This window comes from Lipotes vexillifer, unplaced genomic scaffold (genome assembly GCF_000442215.2).
Source record: "Lipotes vexillifer unplaced genomic scaffold, Lipotes_vexillifer_v1.1 scaffold240, whole genome shotgun sequence".
In the NCBI taxonomy this organism is placed as follows: Eukaryota; Metazoa; Chordata; class Mammalia; order Artiodactyla; family Lipotidae; genus Lipotes; species Lipotes vexillifer.
In genome coordinates this window covers 8,010,394-8,027,498 of record NW_006797481.1, presented here as the reverse complement: position 1 = coordinate 8,027,498, position 17,105 = coordinate 8,010,394, and the positions used below count along the sequence as shown (strand labels likewise).

Here is a 17,105-nt window from a genome sequence, read left to right as displayed (position 1 = left end):
TCGCAGAAGACAGAGTTGGGGAGGGAGGGCAGTGGGTGGGAGGTCATGGGGAAGTTGCTTGCTGAAATGCCCTGTGGAAAAGCAGGCAAGTCAGTAGCCATTCAGGTGAATGATGTAAGAAAAAGGCTGTTGATGCTTGGCGTTCTGAACCCGTGGTCCCCAAAGGCCCTGGGTTCTTCTCTGTGAACAAAGGTACCCTTAAGGTACTTTGGGAATTGCAGAAGACTCCGAGGGCTTCTCCCCTGTGAAGCTGATCATGGCTCTTCTGCTGGTGGCAGCCCAAACTGGAGTCCTGTCATTGGATTGAGGCAGCAGGGGAGTGGGTACAGGCACAGCCTAGTTTTGAAATCTGGGGGTGGGAGTGGGGGGTTATAACTCCACCCCCCATCCCAGCCATCACTCCCAAGATTGACAACCACAGTGGCAATTTGTGTCTATTGAGAAGCTCCATGTTATTCAACCAGCATCTCTCTGAGAGTCTCTGCATGTTGAGTGCTTCACCTAATTTTGAGGGGAGCAGGCGGGGCAGCTGGAATCCTCACTCCAGCCTGTGGGGCCTTCCTGTCAACCCTAGGTCCTGGCAGCGCCCAGATCATCAAACTGCCTTTTACAATTTGTCTTCCTGTCGCCCGGGCTTGCTTTTATAGTACCACCCGTTAACCTTCCTTAGTTAACTTTAAAAAATGTGTGTTTTAAAAATCACAGTAGAAAGGCTTTTAATGTCGTTAAGCGTACTGTGTGTGTGTGTTTGTATGCATGCGTGTAATATATGTTTTATGATGGTGTGCTTTTGTATATATATTTCTCCATGTTTATCGGTGATCTCTACTCTTTGAAAAACACGGGACAATTTGTTGAATCTTAACAGGAATAATTCCTGGTAAAAGTGTCAAGTTTGGGTCTTGGGGAAGACGTACTTTTATAGCCTTAAAGAAGATACAGTTTTGGAGGGGTTCACCTCCTCTCCCCCAGTTCTACCCTGATTTCTCCAGCTGAGCATACGCTACACTTGAAAAACAAACAAACAACAAAAAAACCCATCTTGTATTATGCAGTAGCTGTACTAAATACCAACCCTGGGCCGAGTTTCTGTTTATTTTTTGCTCCTTAGTCTTGTTAGGGAGGGTGGACGTGGATGGAAATGTGTGTCCTATTTCTTCTTCAGTGGGTGGGACCATGCCTCCCATAGTCCTCAGTCATCACTTGCCCCATTCAGCTGATGGAGAGAGATTTGAAGGATAGATAAAAAGGAATAGCCAACTCAGACAACCCTCTGTCAGAAAAAGTTGTGTGTCTTTCATGAGGATGCTATTTTGCATGTTGCTGTATTTTTTAATTATTGTAATGAGGTGTGATTGTCCATTGGTTACCCACAATTCTTCTTGGGGACTCTCCCCCCGGTAACTCTTGTCAACACTTGTTAATTTGACAAAAGGCTACAAATTAAGCTCTGTTAATTTAATGTTTTCTCACCGAGATCTAAATACTGAAAGAGGCCCAAAGCGCAACTGAAGTCCTTTGATTCACTGTACTTTATTTTGGTATAAATTTACATTCATTATTGTTTTCCTTTGGATGTGTAGCTCTCAATTAGTGTGATGGCTCCATTAAAGCAAGCGAGACTTCGCCTTTAATTATTACAACAAAACACCTAGTTTCAGCTTGGGGAGAGGGTCTCTGTTGACATAAGCAAAGGTTATAAAATTTAATTAGCCATTCCTATCAGATTTATGGTATTCAAATGGTTCTGTGTTTCTTCCCTTTGATCCTTCCTGTACAATCCCCAAGATTTTTGTTCTGAGAAAATGAGAATAAAGCTTACTGTGCAGAGGGAACTTCTCCTGTTTTCTTCTTTTCCTTTTCCCCACCTCCGCCCCTGTTTGCATGCTCTCACTGTGTACCCCCTCTTTGTAGGCAAGGTCAGCCAGTGTACCCCATCACGACAGGAGGATTCCGTCACCCCTACCCCACAGCTCTGACTGTCAACGCTTCCATGTCCAGGTGAGTTCCAAGAAAGAGGGCGTTCAACCAAGGCCATGGGTCACTTCTCAGAAAGTTCTCTAGATGCTCCCAGACCATCCAGGGACTGCTGCTACCTGTAGTTCTAAGGGTATAAGACCCACAGTGCGTTAGGCTTTCCTCCTAGAAAATACTGAAAAATTGCCCTGAACTTCCCAGGTAGATGATGGCAGAATTTCAGGGTTGAATTTCTGAGTCAATATATTTCAAAAAAAAAAAAAGGAAAGCTTAAGAAGGCAGGAAGAAGTAATTAGGACGTGTAGAGCTTTTTAAAGTGTTACTTCTCTGTTGCCCTAAACCAGGTAAGAAAGGAAAGGGTTCAGGTAAGTTTATTATTATACAAAGAAGAATTTGAGGAAAGGTTATCAGTCTTTTCAAAGCTCCAGACTCTTAAGCATCAATAAGAAAGGACACCCTACTCCCCCTCCAACCCAAACACACCTCTCTCTGAGGTAGCAGTGTCCAGTAGAAATATAAGGTTAGCCTTATACATAGGGAATATACATAGGGAATTTTAAGTTTTCTAGTAGCCACATTTTATAAAAGGAGGGGGAAAAAAAGAACCCAGACAATTATTTTTAATGACATATTTTATTCAACTTAATAGAGTCAAAATATTATTCATTCTGACATGTTATCACTGTAAAGCAACTATTAATGAGATTTTACCTTTTTTGTATTTAGTTTTTTGAAATCTGATGTGTATTTCACACGTACACCATATTTCAGTTTGGCCTGGACACAGTTCAGGTGCTTAGTAGCCACATGTGGCTGGTGGGGACCACGTTGGCCTGTGTAGCTCTAAGTTTTTGAAAGTTAAAAAATCATATGCGTGTGTACATTCACATATCTTTCAGCATATAAATGTATATATAATACGTACACACATAGACCTGCATACGTGTACCTAGATCTTTCTAATCCCCATGTTCTCCTTTTCCCCCTTCTAATTAATTCTGGCTAATGTCTCAGCAACTGCTAGTTTATTTGCAAACTGGTTGGCAGCAGTATGTTTAAGTAGTCACTAATTGCTCCTAATGATAGTTTTATTTTCTGTTCATCTGATTTTCAGTCAAGTTAATTAAATCGGTGGAGGTTTAGACTTTCCTGATGGGCTGCAACAACTAATCCATTTTGAGGATGGCACGTAATTAAATCAGCATGAACATGGCAGAGATGCCATCCCCCAAAAGCTCTTCCCCCAGTCTCTGTAGCCAGCATGAGGACCCAAGACCAGAGGAAGGGTTGAAAGGCAGAGGCCAAGATGCCTCTTTTCCTACTTACAAAACAGTGATTTTGGTGGAGGAAAGAGTAAGAACCACAGTCGTTAAGAAACACCAAGTGTAGCATCTCTAACGTTTGTAACTATGCCATGGGTATCATGCAGCTAATAAAGATCCATGTCCCATATGTGATAAATCATCTCAATTTCTAAACCCACACCCGTATCGGTTATAGGCGGGAAAATGCTTGTGGGTCCTCTTCTGCAGTGAGAGGAGGAAGGTTATCCTCATTGAATAATGTCATCACAACCTCGCAAAGCCTGGGAAACGAATAGGGAGCCTCCCAGGGGGAGAGCTGCTTCTGGGCACTTTGTAATCCACAGCTCACCCTCCTCCGAACCAGCATGCGCAGAACGCATTGTTTTTCGTGTTTGTTCCTTCGGTGCGTTCCAGAGGTTAAAAGCGGTGCAGTAATCGTAGGATAGGGATTGAGGTTAAGCTTATCGATTGAATTATCATTAGGAGGTTAGCCGATGATTTCGAGGTGAGCATGGGGTGGAGGAAAGAAAGGGAATGGTGGGAGGGAAGTTTAGGGGGCTCGAGGTGCAGGGGGGAGGCGGCCGATTCCCCAGGTAGGCCTTATGAAAGGTAGCCAGTTAAAAAGAGTATACAGCAAATTAAATACATTATTGTGGTAATGGGGCGACAGAAGTATGGGTCTATTATACTTATGGCAGTTATAGGGAATGTAGGCAGCTTGCCCTGTTCCAGAACACCCTTTGATATTCATTCTCTTCAGCAGCGGGGCCAGGGCTTCTCAGAATTAAGTGATGGGTCATTATACTTTAAACACCATGGAGAAGCCTAGATTGGCAATTAAACAGCTCTTGCTGACACTCACTTGTGCCACCCTGTGACCCCCTTTAGATTGAGATGTTGGAGCTCCGGGCCCTCAGCCTGCTAAATTGGCGCAAGGCTCTTCTCCTGACGAGAGCGGGCTCTGAAATCCGCCGGCTTCAAAGGGAGAGAGATCATGTATAAACCATAATGTGGGTGCGCCGTGGCTCACAAAAAATAAGGCAGGAAGAGATGAAATGTTACAAGTGCAAGGGGGGAAATGAGAGAATAATGACAAACCTAATGCAGCTCAAAGCAGGCTTGTTGCACAGGAAAATGCATCCCACTGCTCGTGCATGAAATCAAGGCCTGCAGATGGTATCCAGTTAACAGAAACGTGTCAACAGTGAAGGAAAGCGAGAGTGAGGAAGGCAGAAGCCCCTGAGACAGCCAGAAACAAAAGTTAGTTGTCCTTAAGAAGTTATGGTTCATCATTATATTCTGGCTTGGAGCCATGAAAGCAGATGGGGGGATGTAATGAGCGGCTTGGAATTTTTAGGGTGTTTATTGCATTGCATGAGATAGTTGTCTGCAGAAAGGAATTTCTTACGCAAAGGTATGCGTATAGCCCACCCCCACACACACACACATCTCTTCCTCTGCTATACATTTCTCAGGTATAGGAATATGTATGTAGGTATGTGAACTTGGAAGTGTTTGGTCTTCATGGCTACACCGGAAATCTTTCCCCACCCCAGAATGTACTCAAACTGTGGTGTCTCCCTGTGGTGTTTGGTGTTCTCACACACACACACGTGTTTTTATCCCCCCCTGCCCCTACACATATTCTCATTAAGCAGGAAGGGAACATATGTATTTGAGGAATGTCAAGCCTTTAAAATTCACAGTAAAAGCTGCCGCTCCACCCACCACTTCACCCAAGGGCTTCGAAGAACACATGTTCTTAACTTATGTTTTCTCAGAGGCCTTCGAGCTCTGGGAAGGAACAGGGTGTAACTTGGGAACCCAAGTGCCTCCCAAGGCTTTACTTTTCATTTTTGGGGGGCGTGGGCTTGGAAGTTCTTTTTTTTCTTTCTCTTATTTTCTCACTCTTTCTCAGGGCTTTTCTTTTCTTTTTCTTGACACCCTGAAAGAACTCGCATGGTTCTTATGAAAAAATCACGCCATTGTTACCAAACTTTGATACTGACTTAAACTGGGAAAGGCAGCCATGGGAGAGGGGCCACATCAGGGTAGAAATTCTGAGTCAAATGTGCACTCTGCTTCTGGGCCCCCTTCAAAAATCTGCATTATTCATTGATATTTTCTCTGTTGATTAATGCAGAGTCAGTTAGGACTTTAATTTTTCACAGTGTTTCAAATGAACATTTGCTGCATTCTTTTGGTAAAATGGAAGCTACTTTCATTTCCAGTCCATATATGCAAAGAACCTTGTAGATAAGTACAGGATCCTTGTGAAATAACTGTCACAGCAAAGTCTCATTAGCACCTCAGTGCCCAGCAGAATTAGCTTCCTAAAGAACAGGTGCTCATTCCCTGGGGGGTACATGGGGTTGTTGTGGTTTGGATTTATATTCTGAAGGCAACAGTTGGTTGATCTGGGATCCCCTTCACCTGAACTTGAGTGATCTCGCTTGATCTTGCCAGGGCGGAACCTGGGGGCTGCCGTTTTGTTTTCTTTGGGGGAAATCTCCCCTTGTAGTCCCTCACCCCACTTTTTTCTACAGTAGTATTCGTTCCTTTAAGAGGGTGGTTCTTCTAACCCAGAACAAATCATGGTGACTCCAAGCATATCAGAAAATGCGGGAGCCGTTTGTCGGATCCTGTTGTCAGTTTGCAGATGGACCCAGAGCATTTTAAAATTAGCTCTGTATGTCCTGGCTAGTTTGCATGGTTGAGAAATGCCAATTCACGGCCTAAACTGTGTCTGAAAAAACTTTCCTAAGAATAAACAGTATTAGAGGAAAAAATACAAACTTCTCTTTTCTTTGTTAACAATTCTGATCATCATTTATAAGGCCTTTCAATGCATAGGCAGTGTTTTAAGTAAAAGTAATTTAGGAACCCTAGAATTTTAGAGTGGGAAAGGATGTACAGATCAGAATTCAAAGCTTTATTTGTGGGTGTGTGTGTAAAATACTGCTTTGGGTCATCTTTGATACAAACTTATGTAAAACGTCCGTGGCCTATGTTGAGAACCAGATAGGAACTATTTGGGTGGCCCCCATCTTTCTGCCTCACTCTCTCCCATTCCTGTCAAAGCGATGGGGGCACAGCAGCAAAAGAGAAATAAAAATATTACTGCACTCCCATCAACAGAATGAGGCCTAATGAGGCATATGCAGCATTGTCAAAAAATGTGTGTGTACTTTAACCGCATTAATATTTTATTTAGCTGTCTATATGCAACAGAAGATTTCACCTTTTATTCTAGTGCTGATTAGGACTTAGGAAATAGTCTTCTTAGATGTCACTAATAATGTCCCCCCAGACCTGTGATCTCCAGCAGGTAGTCCAAGCCTACTTTTCCACCCAAGTATATGGGATGAACTTGTCTTTTGCTAGAGATGTTAAAAATTGTAATGTCTCATGTCAGTAGCAATAATGAAGGGGGAGATTGGCTTTAATGACATTCTAAGAATCATTATGTTTAATTTATTGCTAATTAATGCCGACAGCTTTCATATGCCTTGGGTTGCTTTCATGTGAGTGTTACGTGCTGTTTCTTTTTCTTTTCTTTAAATTGTGTGTACGCATCCCTCCCCATTCATTCATTTTGATTCTGACAATTTACACAGCTTTCTGTCTTCTAGGTTCCCTCCCCATATGGTCCCACCACATCATACTCTGCACACGACCGGCATTCCCCACCCGGCTATAGTCACGCCGACAGTCAAACAGGAATCTTCCCAGAGTGACGTCGGCTCACTCCACAGCGCGTAAGTGTCCTCCTTCCGATCAGTTTCTCTTTTTGCCACGTGTTTAGCCGGTGGCTCCTGGGTGGTGGTGCTCTGTCCAAGGTTGGCTGCGCTGGTGTGGCTCCAGGAAACGCCCAGCTTTACGAAGAGGGAGACGTGCACCACGCGGGGCTTCACGGCTGGCGCCCGCTGCGGGGCAGAGAACACAGCTCTTCCTTTGTGTCCTCGGACGGACTGGGATTTGCAACCACTTGCCCGTGCCTGACCCCTCTCTGTCCTGCGAGCATGAGAGACACCAGCTGAGATGGAAACGGCCACGGTGTGCTTTCCCCTCCAGCTTGGGACAGTTGTATATTTGTGAGCCTTGAGGAAGATGATAACAAAATCTCTCACCCCTCCACCCCGCTGCCCAACCTGTTTTTGTGCCATTTTCCAGGATGGAGAAGACCCAGAGTGGGGTCCTTCCAAACTGCTAGGGTATTGAGGCGGCGAGGACGTGGGCTTTCTGCTGCCCAGGAAGCTGAACCTTGCGATTGTTTATTGGGTGGTGTCTGTCTCTTTTGTCTCCATCCAGAAAGCATCAGGACTCCAAAAAGGAAGAAGAAAAGAAGAAGCCTCACATAAAGAAACCTCTTAACGCATTCATGTTGTATATGAAGGAAATGAGAGCAAAGGTTGTAGCCGAGTGCACGTTGAAAGAAAGTGCAGCCATCAACCAGATCCTGGGCCGAAGGGTAGGTGGCTCCCCCGCTGCGAGAAGAGGGCCAGAATAGGACTCAGTGGGTGGGCTGGCACGTGTCCCTGTCCCCACTGCTTTGGAGAGTCCTTTCCCTTTAGCCACACTCTGAGTCCTTCCATGGCCGGCGTGGAGTTGGGACCAGTAGCCCCACACTCGAGTGAGGTTCGGAACGGCCACAGCCTGGTCTTCCCCACCTGCAGAGAGACTGCGAATAGAACAACATGGGCAAAAAGTCAGGCTCTGGCTGAGCCCTCCTGTTAGTGCCGGGCCCCTGCAGACTGTCGGCACCTGCAGATGATAGCATTTCCGCTGGAAGCGCTCTCCATCCCCCAGCCACAGTGCGGTTTGTGACGATCCTGCATCTCTCTCTCTCCCCGCACTGTGTCCCCTCCAGTGGCACGCACTGTCCAGAGAAGAGCAAGCGAAATACTACGAGCTGGCCCGGAAGGAGCGACAGCTTCACATGCAGCTGTACCCCGGCTGGTCCGCACGGGATAACTATGTAGGTGGTTGCTTTTTTCTCAGGACTGAGTCTGTAGAGATGTGTTGGTTGTCCATGTGGACAAAGGGAACACAACCTGCCAACACAAGTCAGGCCTCAGTTACCATTCAGTCTGCGCAGTCCTGGGACCGTTAGCATCTTACCCGAGCACCAGATTGGAGGATTTTGTCTGGCTTCCTGTAGGGCTCCCCTCAGCATGGGATAGTTCTTTAAGGGAGACGGATGAGGCTGGTGTTCTGACGTTCCGTGGGGTCGGTTTAGGGCTGTTCACACCTTCTTGCCCATGTCTTTGAAGAGACGTGGCGCCAGGTATACACCCAGTGAGGCTTCTGTGCTTCTCAGCAGTGAGGGTGGCCTTGCAGAGAAGACCAGTGGGTAGGGACGGAGGGAGAGCGTTTACTTCCTCACAGCTGTGTTAGCAGGGCCTTCACCCTTAAGAGGGAAAAACGAAACAGTTGCCTTAGGCTGTGGTACAGAACAAGTTGGAAGCCCGGTTCATCCTGAGAGGGGCATGATGGAAATATCCCTGAAAGTAGCCAGGAGAAGTCGTCCTTTGGCAGGTTGGATGAAGTGACTCAGGGCCCAACAGGGTAGGGAGAAAGTGTGTGTGTTGCGCGATGTGTGTGTTCCTGGGCTCTCTTTGTTGGCTGCAGCATTTGCCTAATTTCCTCCCGTGGGTTTTAGAAAACACTGTAGGGTTGTTGTCTTTACTAATCACAGTGATAGCGACACTCAGGGTTCTTCTGTTCCCGTAAACTGGCTCTCGTCCGTTCTTTCTTATTTTGTATTTTGCCCAGGAGCTCAAGCTCTGGGCCAGCTCTCCTCGCTAAATGGATGAAATGTCTCTTATTTTGCCTCATACTTTATTACATGGCATTTGGCTTCACGAAGTGATTTTTACCATCCACTCTTTGGGGAAAAGCAACACCTGTCTTAATGCCGGGAGCAGCCTTCTCCTCGCAGTTCTTTCTTGTCAGTGGCACACAGCCGTGAATGATTCTTCTGCCCATCAGTGCTCCCTGACCTAGCTCTCCCCTGGCCGTCATCCGTGGTGAGGAAACTCTCTGTCTTTGTATGTGGCTTGACATCCATTCAGTTACTGCTGATCGTGAACTTACTGTGCACACAGGTTGCGGAGATTCAGAGTTAAGTCAGAACTGTCTCAGAACTTACCAGCCATCAGGAAGTCACGGACATCTGCGTGGATATGTGGGTCCTGAGTGAGGGCTGTGTTCTGCTTGCTCTGAGTAGCAGTTTTCATCACTTTTTATAGTCTCATACCTATAAACACACGCTCGCTTCTCTGCCCTTTGCCATGTGGATGGGGGAGGCCCGAGACGCCCATGTCTCCCTCACTGCCGCCACCCATATCCCCGCAGGTCCCATGCCTTTAGCTGGTAGCACTAGACTGTATTCCTCCTGGGAGTTGAAACAGGAATTAGTGCTGGTACCTCTCAGTGGCACGTTTCCTCCGCTCAGAGCCCTTGTCACTCACAGATGGTCAGGCACAGGGTCTTAACTGCTTGGGACCTTTCCATTTGTCCTCAGCATGTGTGCAGTGGGGAAGCCTTTCTTCTGGAGCTGAAAGGAAGAGGATAAGAAAGCTAATGCTCTCCCACAGGCTTGCTGCTTGCCCTCACCTGACCTCGAGGTGGAGATTGCCAGCAGCAGGCAGGCTCTGCAGCCTCCGCATATACAGCCATCTCATTTCAGGACAGCTTGCTCTCCTGGTTTCGGGTCAGAAGTTCTTAGAGTTCATCTCCAGCTTCTCCCTGCTACAGACCCAGTTCTTTGAGTAATCTAGAATGGTACCACAGAGAGGAATTCAGCTACACTATAGGTATCCTATCCGCAGTAGACATTTTGGGTCATAGTAGGGCCTTCATGTACAGCTGTGCAGGGCGTGCACTGCACAACTTTAGAGTGTGCCATTTACACTACAGTCGATGTGCATGGGCATGGTGCCCCCTGGAGTTGTGCCGGGTGAAATCTCCACAAAGGTACAAAGCTGATTTTGTGAGAGCTTCGAAAGGATGCTGCCATGGACTTCCCTGGAGTCAGACAAGGTATTGCCCAAGGTTTTCTGTGAAGTGCTTTCTAGGTTTCAGAAGATTCACGAGACGCTTGAAATGACTTTAGCTCAGTTTTACATTTGGATAAGGTTTGGTATAATAGGGGAACCCCTGAAAAGACTTGAGAGAAAGTTTAGAGGTAGATCTGGATTTGGGGCTGTAGGAGCTTTACCTCTTGTAAGGGGTGCTGTCAGATTCCCTTATCAGTGGTTCATTACACATGAGTTTGAACACACGCAGCCCTCCTTTCCTCCCTCCCTCCCCTCCCCCAGGAAATGGTCTGTGGAACAAGAATTAGAGTTAAACTGTTTATAGATTTGATTGTGGTGGGAACTTGTTAGTATTCTTTTTAAACTGACTTGAAATAGAAGCTTCTATAAATTACTTTGGGTACTGTAAAGTTCACAAGGTCCTTGTAGCAAAACTTTTCTGAGCTAATCACCTTATCCCTCTTTCACGTTCCTGCTTTTCCAGCCCAGTGGTGACAGAAGCCTTTATACGCTATTTTAGCAAAATAGAGTTGAGTAAAACAGTCACATTTGGGTTGTTGGACTTGGTACATTCTGGAACACAAGAAGAAACATTTTGGTCCCATGGTGATATCTAACCCGTGGCCTTGTAATAGAAGTTATTTCCTTTCTAAGCTTTTCTCCGTTAGGTTAACGAGATAAATCCCAGGCCACTTGCATATCTTGAGCCCCGAGATAATGGGATGGCCGCTTCCCTTGAAATGCATCTTGCTCTTCACTACTTAGTGTTTATTTCTTCATGTCCTCTTCCAGTTAAAACACAGTCCCTGTCCTCTAGAAGCCTTTAGTCTAAAGGATCATTTCCTCAGCCATGAACATCTTAGTTATGTATCCTAAACAGACAGCTTCCCAGGGGTAGCGGATATTTTCACCTGCCTTTCAGAGCATATTGCAGGAGATTGGAAGTGGGTGAGCCCTGTATTACAGATGACTCGGAAGCCCTTGGCTACATGGATGCTGACACCACCTGGAGGTGAACTGTTTCTGTGCCCCACTTGAGATTTTCTTTCAGGTTCCTAAATAAACTGAAACTAGACCCTCCTGCCTGTTCCAAGATGGCCAGGTGGCACTTTGCTCCTGACACAGGAGAGACACAGACATGAAGATGGGCCGCTGGGGTTCATGAGAAAAGCACACAAACTCCTTTTCTTTTTTCTAACTGGATGCCAAGGAACATGAAATGTTTCCGATGGAAACACTGAACTGAGGGCCCATAGAGATTTCCCAAGAGGCATAGGCCCCCCGGATCTGAGAGGCTTTCTCTAGAACTGTTGGTTCTCATCCCTCAGCTGGATCTGAAGCTCAGTGGCATCTCTGCCTTGGGGTTCTCCTTACAGGGCCTTATGGATTCTCAAGTTTTCTACCAGTGGCTGTTCTTGTCTCTTCTTGAGTTGACGTCAACATACCCTGAGAACTTTTAGGCAAAGGTTAATATTTAGATATTCCGAAACAAATAGACATGTCAGACCACCAGTTCCTTTTGTTTGTGACGCTTCACATATATCAGGCAGCTGATTCACATGGATGGGACTGGAGCTAACGGGGTGAGGGAGAAATAGTTTCAGATCTGGAAGGGGGCGGTTACCTCTACTAGAGTTCTTCCCTACTCCCATTCCAAATCCACAGATGGGAACAGACCGTCAAGATATCAGGGAGGGTCAGATTGGAGAATGTGAATCACACCATGCAGTTTATCACCCGTAATCCATTAAGAGCCTTCCTCGGAGGGCAAGGCAGTAAATAGGTAGGCAGTGTAGCCTAGCGGTTAAGGGCTGTGGAACCAAGAACGCCCGGGTTCCCATCATGGCCCCATCATCTGGTAGCTCTGTCATCTCAGGAGACTGCATGCACTCCTCTGTGCCTCAGTGTCCTTATCTGTAAAATTGGAATGATGATCACATCTGGTGTATAGGATTGTGTGAGGATAAATGAGTCACTAGGAATAGCACACTTAGAATCATGTCTGGCACATAGTATGTGATCAGTAAATGGTAGCTGTTATTACTAAGAGTATTATAGTCGCTACCTAAGTGGAAAATGGCGAGAGCCGATGTTCCCCTTTATGGATGTCCACTCAGCAGTTTGAAAAGCAGCTCAGATGGTTTCTGGCTCTGTTTCCCCTTTTTTCTCCCCTTCCGTCGTTAAAACCAAGGCCCACGCTACAGTGCCAAGAAAATCCCTTACTGAGGCTTTTATGTTTTGATTCCGAATGAGGACCATTTGGCCTTAATAAGAGATTCGCGTGGGGCAAGGAGGCTCTCACAGCCATCTCAGTATCGTTCATCTGTCCCCAGGCTCTTGGGCCACTTCCAATCCCGTCTCTCCACACCTCCCCGAATCTTCACCATCCAGTTGCCCTCTCCCCTTTTATGGATGCTCGGGGTCAGGTTTGAGGATGGACACAGACGTATGGGGAAAGAGGTCTCTCCTCTCTGCCCTGCCGGTCCCTTCTGTTCTGCTGAGCGCACGCTCCTTCAGCTGGAGCACAGTTGAAGGGCGCTTGGATATTAAAGGGGGGTGGGGGGGTGGGAAAACACTCAGGAGCCGGTGCGGATGGAGATGGCAGCCAGTGCCTCTCCTCCTGCCTCCTTTCCAGGTGAGCCCAGGCGCCCTCCTCCCATCTGCTTCCTGAAATAATTCCCTGTGTTTCATCTGTTCATCATCTAGGGGAAGAAGAAGAAGAGGAAACGGGACAAGCAGCCCGGGGAGACCAATGGTAAGTTTGAATAAGCAGGATGGAGAAAGGGAGCGGCACTCTGAGGACCACTCTTTTATGTCAGGCTTCTGTCTGGGGGAGGCAGGAGAAATTCAAGGCCAGGACATTGTTGCCGGGGCGGGGGGGGGGGGGGAACCATCTTAGCCAGCCTTTTTGTTTATGCATTTTAATTAATTGCTTCATGACTGCCCTTTTAAAGCTAGTAACATTCATTGTTGCATGAAAAGCACATTGTTAAGTCTAGTGGAATGTGGTTTAAAATAACTGCAGAGGCTGCAAGTGGAGAGCGGTAGGCATGCCTAGGTGGGGATTTATACAGTCTGCTTATTTTGTATGTGTCTGAGTAGGGAGAAGGAGGGGGCTAGGGGAGCAGAAGGGGTGTGTGCGAGTGTTTGATGTTAACTGGGCCGTTCCTGAATGTTCTGATGCATGCCTTTACAGTGGTCAATTGCACCCAATTTAAATTAAGGAGGTTTGTCATTCTCTAGAAGAAATTAGAAATACTGCATAGGCAATCTCAGAGGTCCCTTCGAGAAGGCCAGGCTTTTACAAACAACGACAAAAAACATTTTGAAGGCTTTGTATAATTTGTTCTTTTTTTTCAGAACACAGCGAATGTTTCCTAAATCCTTGCCTTTCACTTCCTCCGATTACAGGTGCTAATGTCATTTTGAGTCATTAAAATAGTTGATAAACTGTTTTTTTTTAAATTTTTCTTGCCATTATAGTTTTATTAACGTGAAACACGTATGACCTTTGAACATTCTTTAAAATGACCATCTACACGGTTTCGTATGTTTCGGTAGATTTTTTTTTCAGTTGCTTTTGTTGTTTTTTTTTAATTTAATTTAACTTCTGCTTTGTTTATTTATTGTTCCCCATAACAGTTGTTTAAGCCATGATGACAGTGATTTAGAGTTGAACTAACTGTGCAAATTGAATATGCAGTATTTCTTTAAGAGACTGGTAAAAAAAAAAAGAAAAAAACAGAAACCAACAACAACAACAAAATGGAAGGAATTCAGTAATAAACCTCCTTAATCTAATGGCATTTTTTTCATCGCTCCCACTAAGTTTTCTCACGCAAGCATGCATCCGCAGTATGATTATTTTTTCCTTTGCTTTTTTTTATTTTAGTTTTTTTTCCTTCCTTTTGCTTTTCTGCTCATAACTTGCAAATCCACTAGCATTTCACTGACTGTACCTGCTTAAATGCTGCTGTGAGCTTCCAGCTAACTCTTTAACAGCTCATTCACACAGCCTGTTGACCTTTATCTGTTCCTCTCTTAATATTAATGGAAATAGATTTAAAAAAGAAAATATGAACATTCCAAAAGCTGCAATATCCCAGTACCACAACCCCTTTCTTTCTTTATTTCTTTCTGTTTTGTTTCGTTTTGTTCTGTTTTTATTTGTAGTATTTTTTTTTCTTTTTTAAACTGTTGTACTCTGAGAAGAAAAAAGCATGTGACAAACTTAATTCCCTCCTTTGCTTTATTTTCTTCTTTAAGAAAAACAAATTGAGAGAGAGAGAGAGAAAAAAACAAAAAGCAGAACCAAAAGAGGAAAAACATTATTTAAAACTTAGTTCTTCAGTATCTAACTTCCCTTTATCAGTTCAAACCGAATCGGAGAGACAGTCCTTAAAGAAGGGATACTGCAGCTTTATTTGCAACAGCTAATTTCACAAGTTGAATAAGAATGTGATTTTTTTTCCTTTTTTTTTTTTTTTTTTGATTAAAGAAAGTTAAAGACGAAAGTCAATATTATGTAATTAGTAACCAGGTCATTGATTTATTCCCTTTTTTTATTTTTATTTTTTTCTTATTTGTATCTTTCTCTTCCCCCCTCCTCTCTCCTTCCCTCTCTCTCCCTCCCTCCCTCCCTCCCTCTCTCTCTCTCTCTCTCTCTCTCTCTCTTTCTCTCTTTCTCTTTCTCTCTTTCTCTTTCTCTTCTCTCCTCTCCCTCTCCCTCTCTCCCACGTCCTCCTCTTCCGCTCGCTTCTCTCTTGAACTCATTCAGACCTGAGCGCTCCTAAGAAATGCCGAGCGCGCTTTGGCCTTGATCAACAGAATAACTGGTGCGGCCCTTGCAGGTGTGTATAGATTTCCCAGATTCGCTGTGCTGGTTTGCAGCTGGTCTATTTGGTCCTTTCCCCCCTTCTCTGGCCTGTTGCTTTGTAGCTCTGTGTGTGGATCTTAGGAGACAGGAGGGCGCGGGACACTGCTCTGTGAGGGACGTGCTTGTCCTCCTCGCTGCTGCTAGCCAAAATGCCACTGTAAAACAGCATCATTCGTGCCTCCTCGGGTCAGCGACAGCAAACCCCAGCGCGCCCCCTCCCAGGGAATGTTGCCTGCCAGCCCCTTCCTCCCGACAGCCCAGGATGGGGGCTCAGTGACATCCATCGTAAGCCTGGCCTAGGTAGAAGCAAATAACGTCACCTTTTTCCCCTCCTCTTCTCTCTCTGTTTTTATTTTTTCCTTGTTGTTTTTTGGTTTCTGGTTGTTGTTTTTTTCTTTGTGTTTTATCGTTTTATTTTATTTTTTTTCTTTTGATGCATAGAAGTCCTTTCCTTTCATGTCCTTGGTGAGGGAAGACAGTCAAGTAGAACCGAGGTGATAGCGAAGACAAGTCAGCTGTAGCTGAGATTTCACATCCAACCGAGCACGACCCACCATTGTGTTGTATTTTTTGTGTTTACCTTATGCTAACAGATGCAAATACTCCAAAGAAGTGTCGGGCACTGTTCGGGCTTGACCGACAGACTTTATGGTGCAAACCGTGCAGGTATATTCCCTACTGAGAGGCCTTTGGGAAAAATCAAAGCATTCTGTCCTTCTGGTACCTTAGTGTGTCGATATATTTTGACCTCGTTCCTATCTACTTCCCTGCTGGCATCAATGACTAATGATCCTCATTCTTCAAAATTTCCTTGCTAATTTTATGCCGTGTCCTCTCCCTACTTTTCTCTTTCTCTCTTTCCCCTGCTCTTACAAATAACATATCCCTGGTGGTAGGACCTAGACCACAGCCCTCACAGACCAGGACGGGCACTTATCCTTTTGCTTTGAAAGCCAGCATTTTGGAACTGGCCCGGCCCTGTCAATGCTTCCGTGGCATGTCTGCATGACAGAGAGAGCGCCACCATGTCCCGAGGTTTCAATGAGCTCAAATTGGCAGCAGTAGCATTCCCATGCACTTGGAGTCCAGACACTTGGAGAAGGGCTCTGGGGCAGGCTTTTTTTGGTTTCGTTTTGTTTTTTTGTTTGTTTTCTGTTTCAAAACCACGTCTCTGGACAGAGGAGCTTGGTTAGCTGACATTGTTTTACAGTGCTGAAAAGAAGCGTGGCATTGAACGGCATGCACCAGCTACAGGGCTGCAAGCAGTGAGTCGTGCAGTCACGTACTGCAGTGCTGGTAGCCTGCAGAATGAAAAATATATATCTATACATATATTTAGAGAGACAGAGAGAGCACTGGTTCCAAAGTGAATCAGGAGAGTCCAAATTAAACACCCGTGTTCCACCTGCAGGTTCCATCCAACCTGTAATTTCAGGGAAGGTGAAGGTGTAGGTACCTCCTTCTTGGTGGAGGGATACCAACTAGTTCCTGTCTCATTTCCTTTCCTTTAATGACCACCTTTGGTTAAATTTGTTGTTTCTTTGTTCTGATACAAGCAGTCTTTGAATTTGGAATATTATGATGGTAGGTATCTCAACACCCAAACACGCTCCCCTGTCTGTAGTGCCTCCCTTGTCACGTGTCCCACTCCTCCACGCCCTGCCATGTGTTCCGTGTTTAGACGTTAGCTCAGATGTCCATTCCATTACGTGCATGCCCACCAGTCTCCTGTGTCTCCTCCCCCTCCCCTGACGCCTAACGAGACATGGGTGAAGTGCCTCGCGTTGAGCAAGCGTTGAGGGGAGAGAGGGCCCGAGAGTCTGTCTTGACAGAGGCTGCCCTCCACAGGCGACCCTCATGCCCATTGAGGGAGGACCGGGGGGCCTTGGGTGCACGTCCAGCAGGAGA

At 45.6% G+C, this 17,105-nt stretch overlaps 1 protein-coding gene across 1 annotated transcript in view; it reads left to right on the top strand.

Moving 5' to 3' along the window:
* The window catches only part of TCF7L2 (transcription factor 7 like 2), a 199,162-nt gene that overhangs the window by 177,828 nt on the left and 4,229 nt on the right, over positions 1-17,105 (top strand). Inside the window, exons 8-13 of the mRNA XM_007469644.1 lie at positions 1,915-2,001; positions 6,914-7,039; positions 7,593-7,752; positions 8,152-8,259; positions 13,028-13,076; positions 15,791-15,863. Of these exons, the coding sequence (XP_007469706.1) occupies positions 1,915-2,001; positions 6,914-7,039; positions 7,593-7,752; positions 8,152-8,259; positions 13,028-13,076; positions 15,791-15,863 (603 nt within the window). The remainder of the gene's footprint in view (positions 1-1,914; positions 2,002-6,913; positions 7,040-7,592; positions 7,753-8,151; positions 8,260-13,027; positions 13,077-15,790; positions 15,864-17,105) is intronic.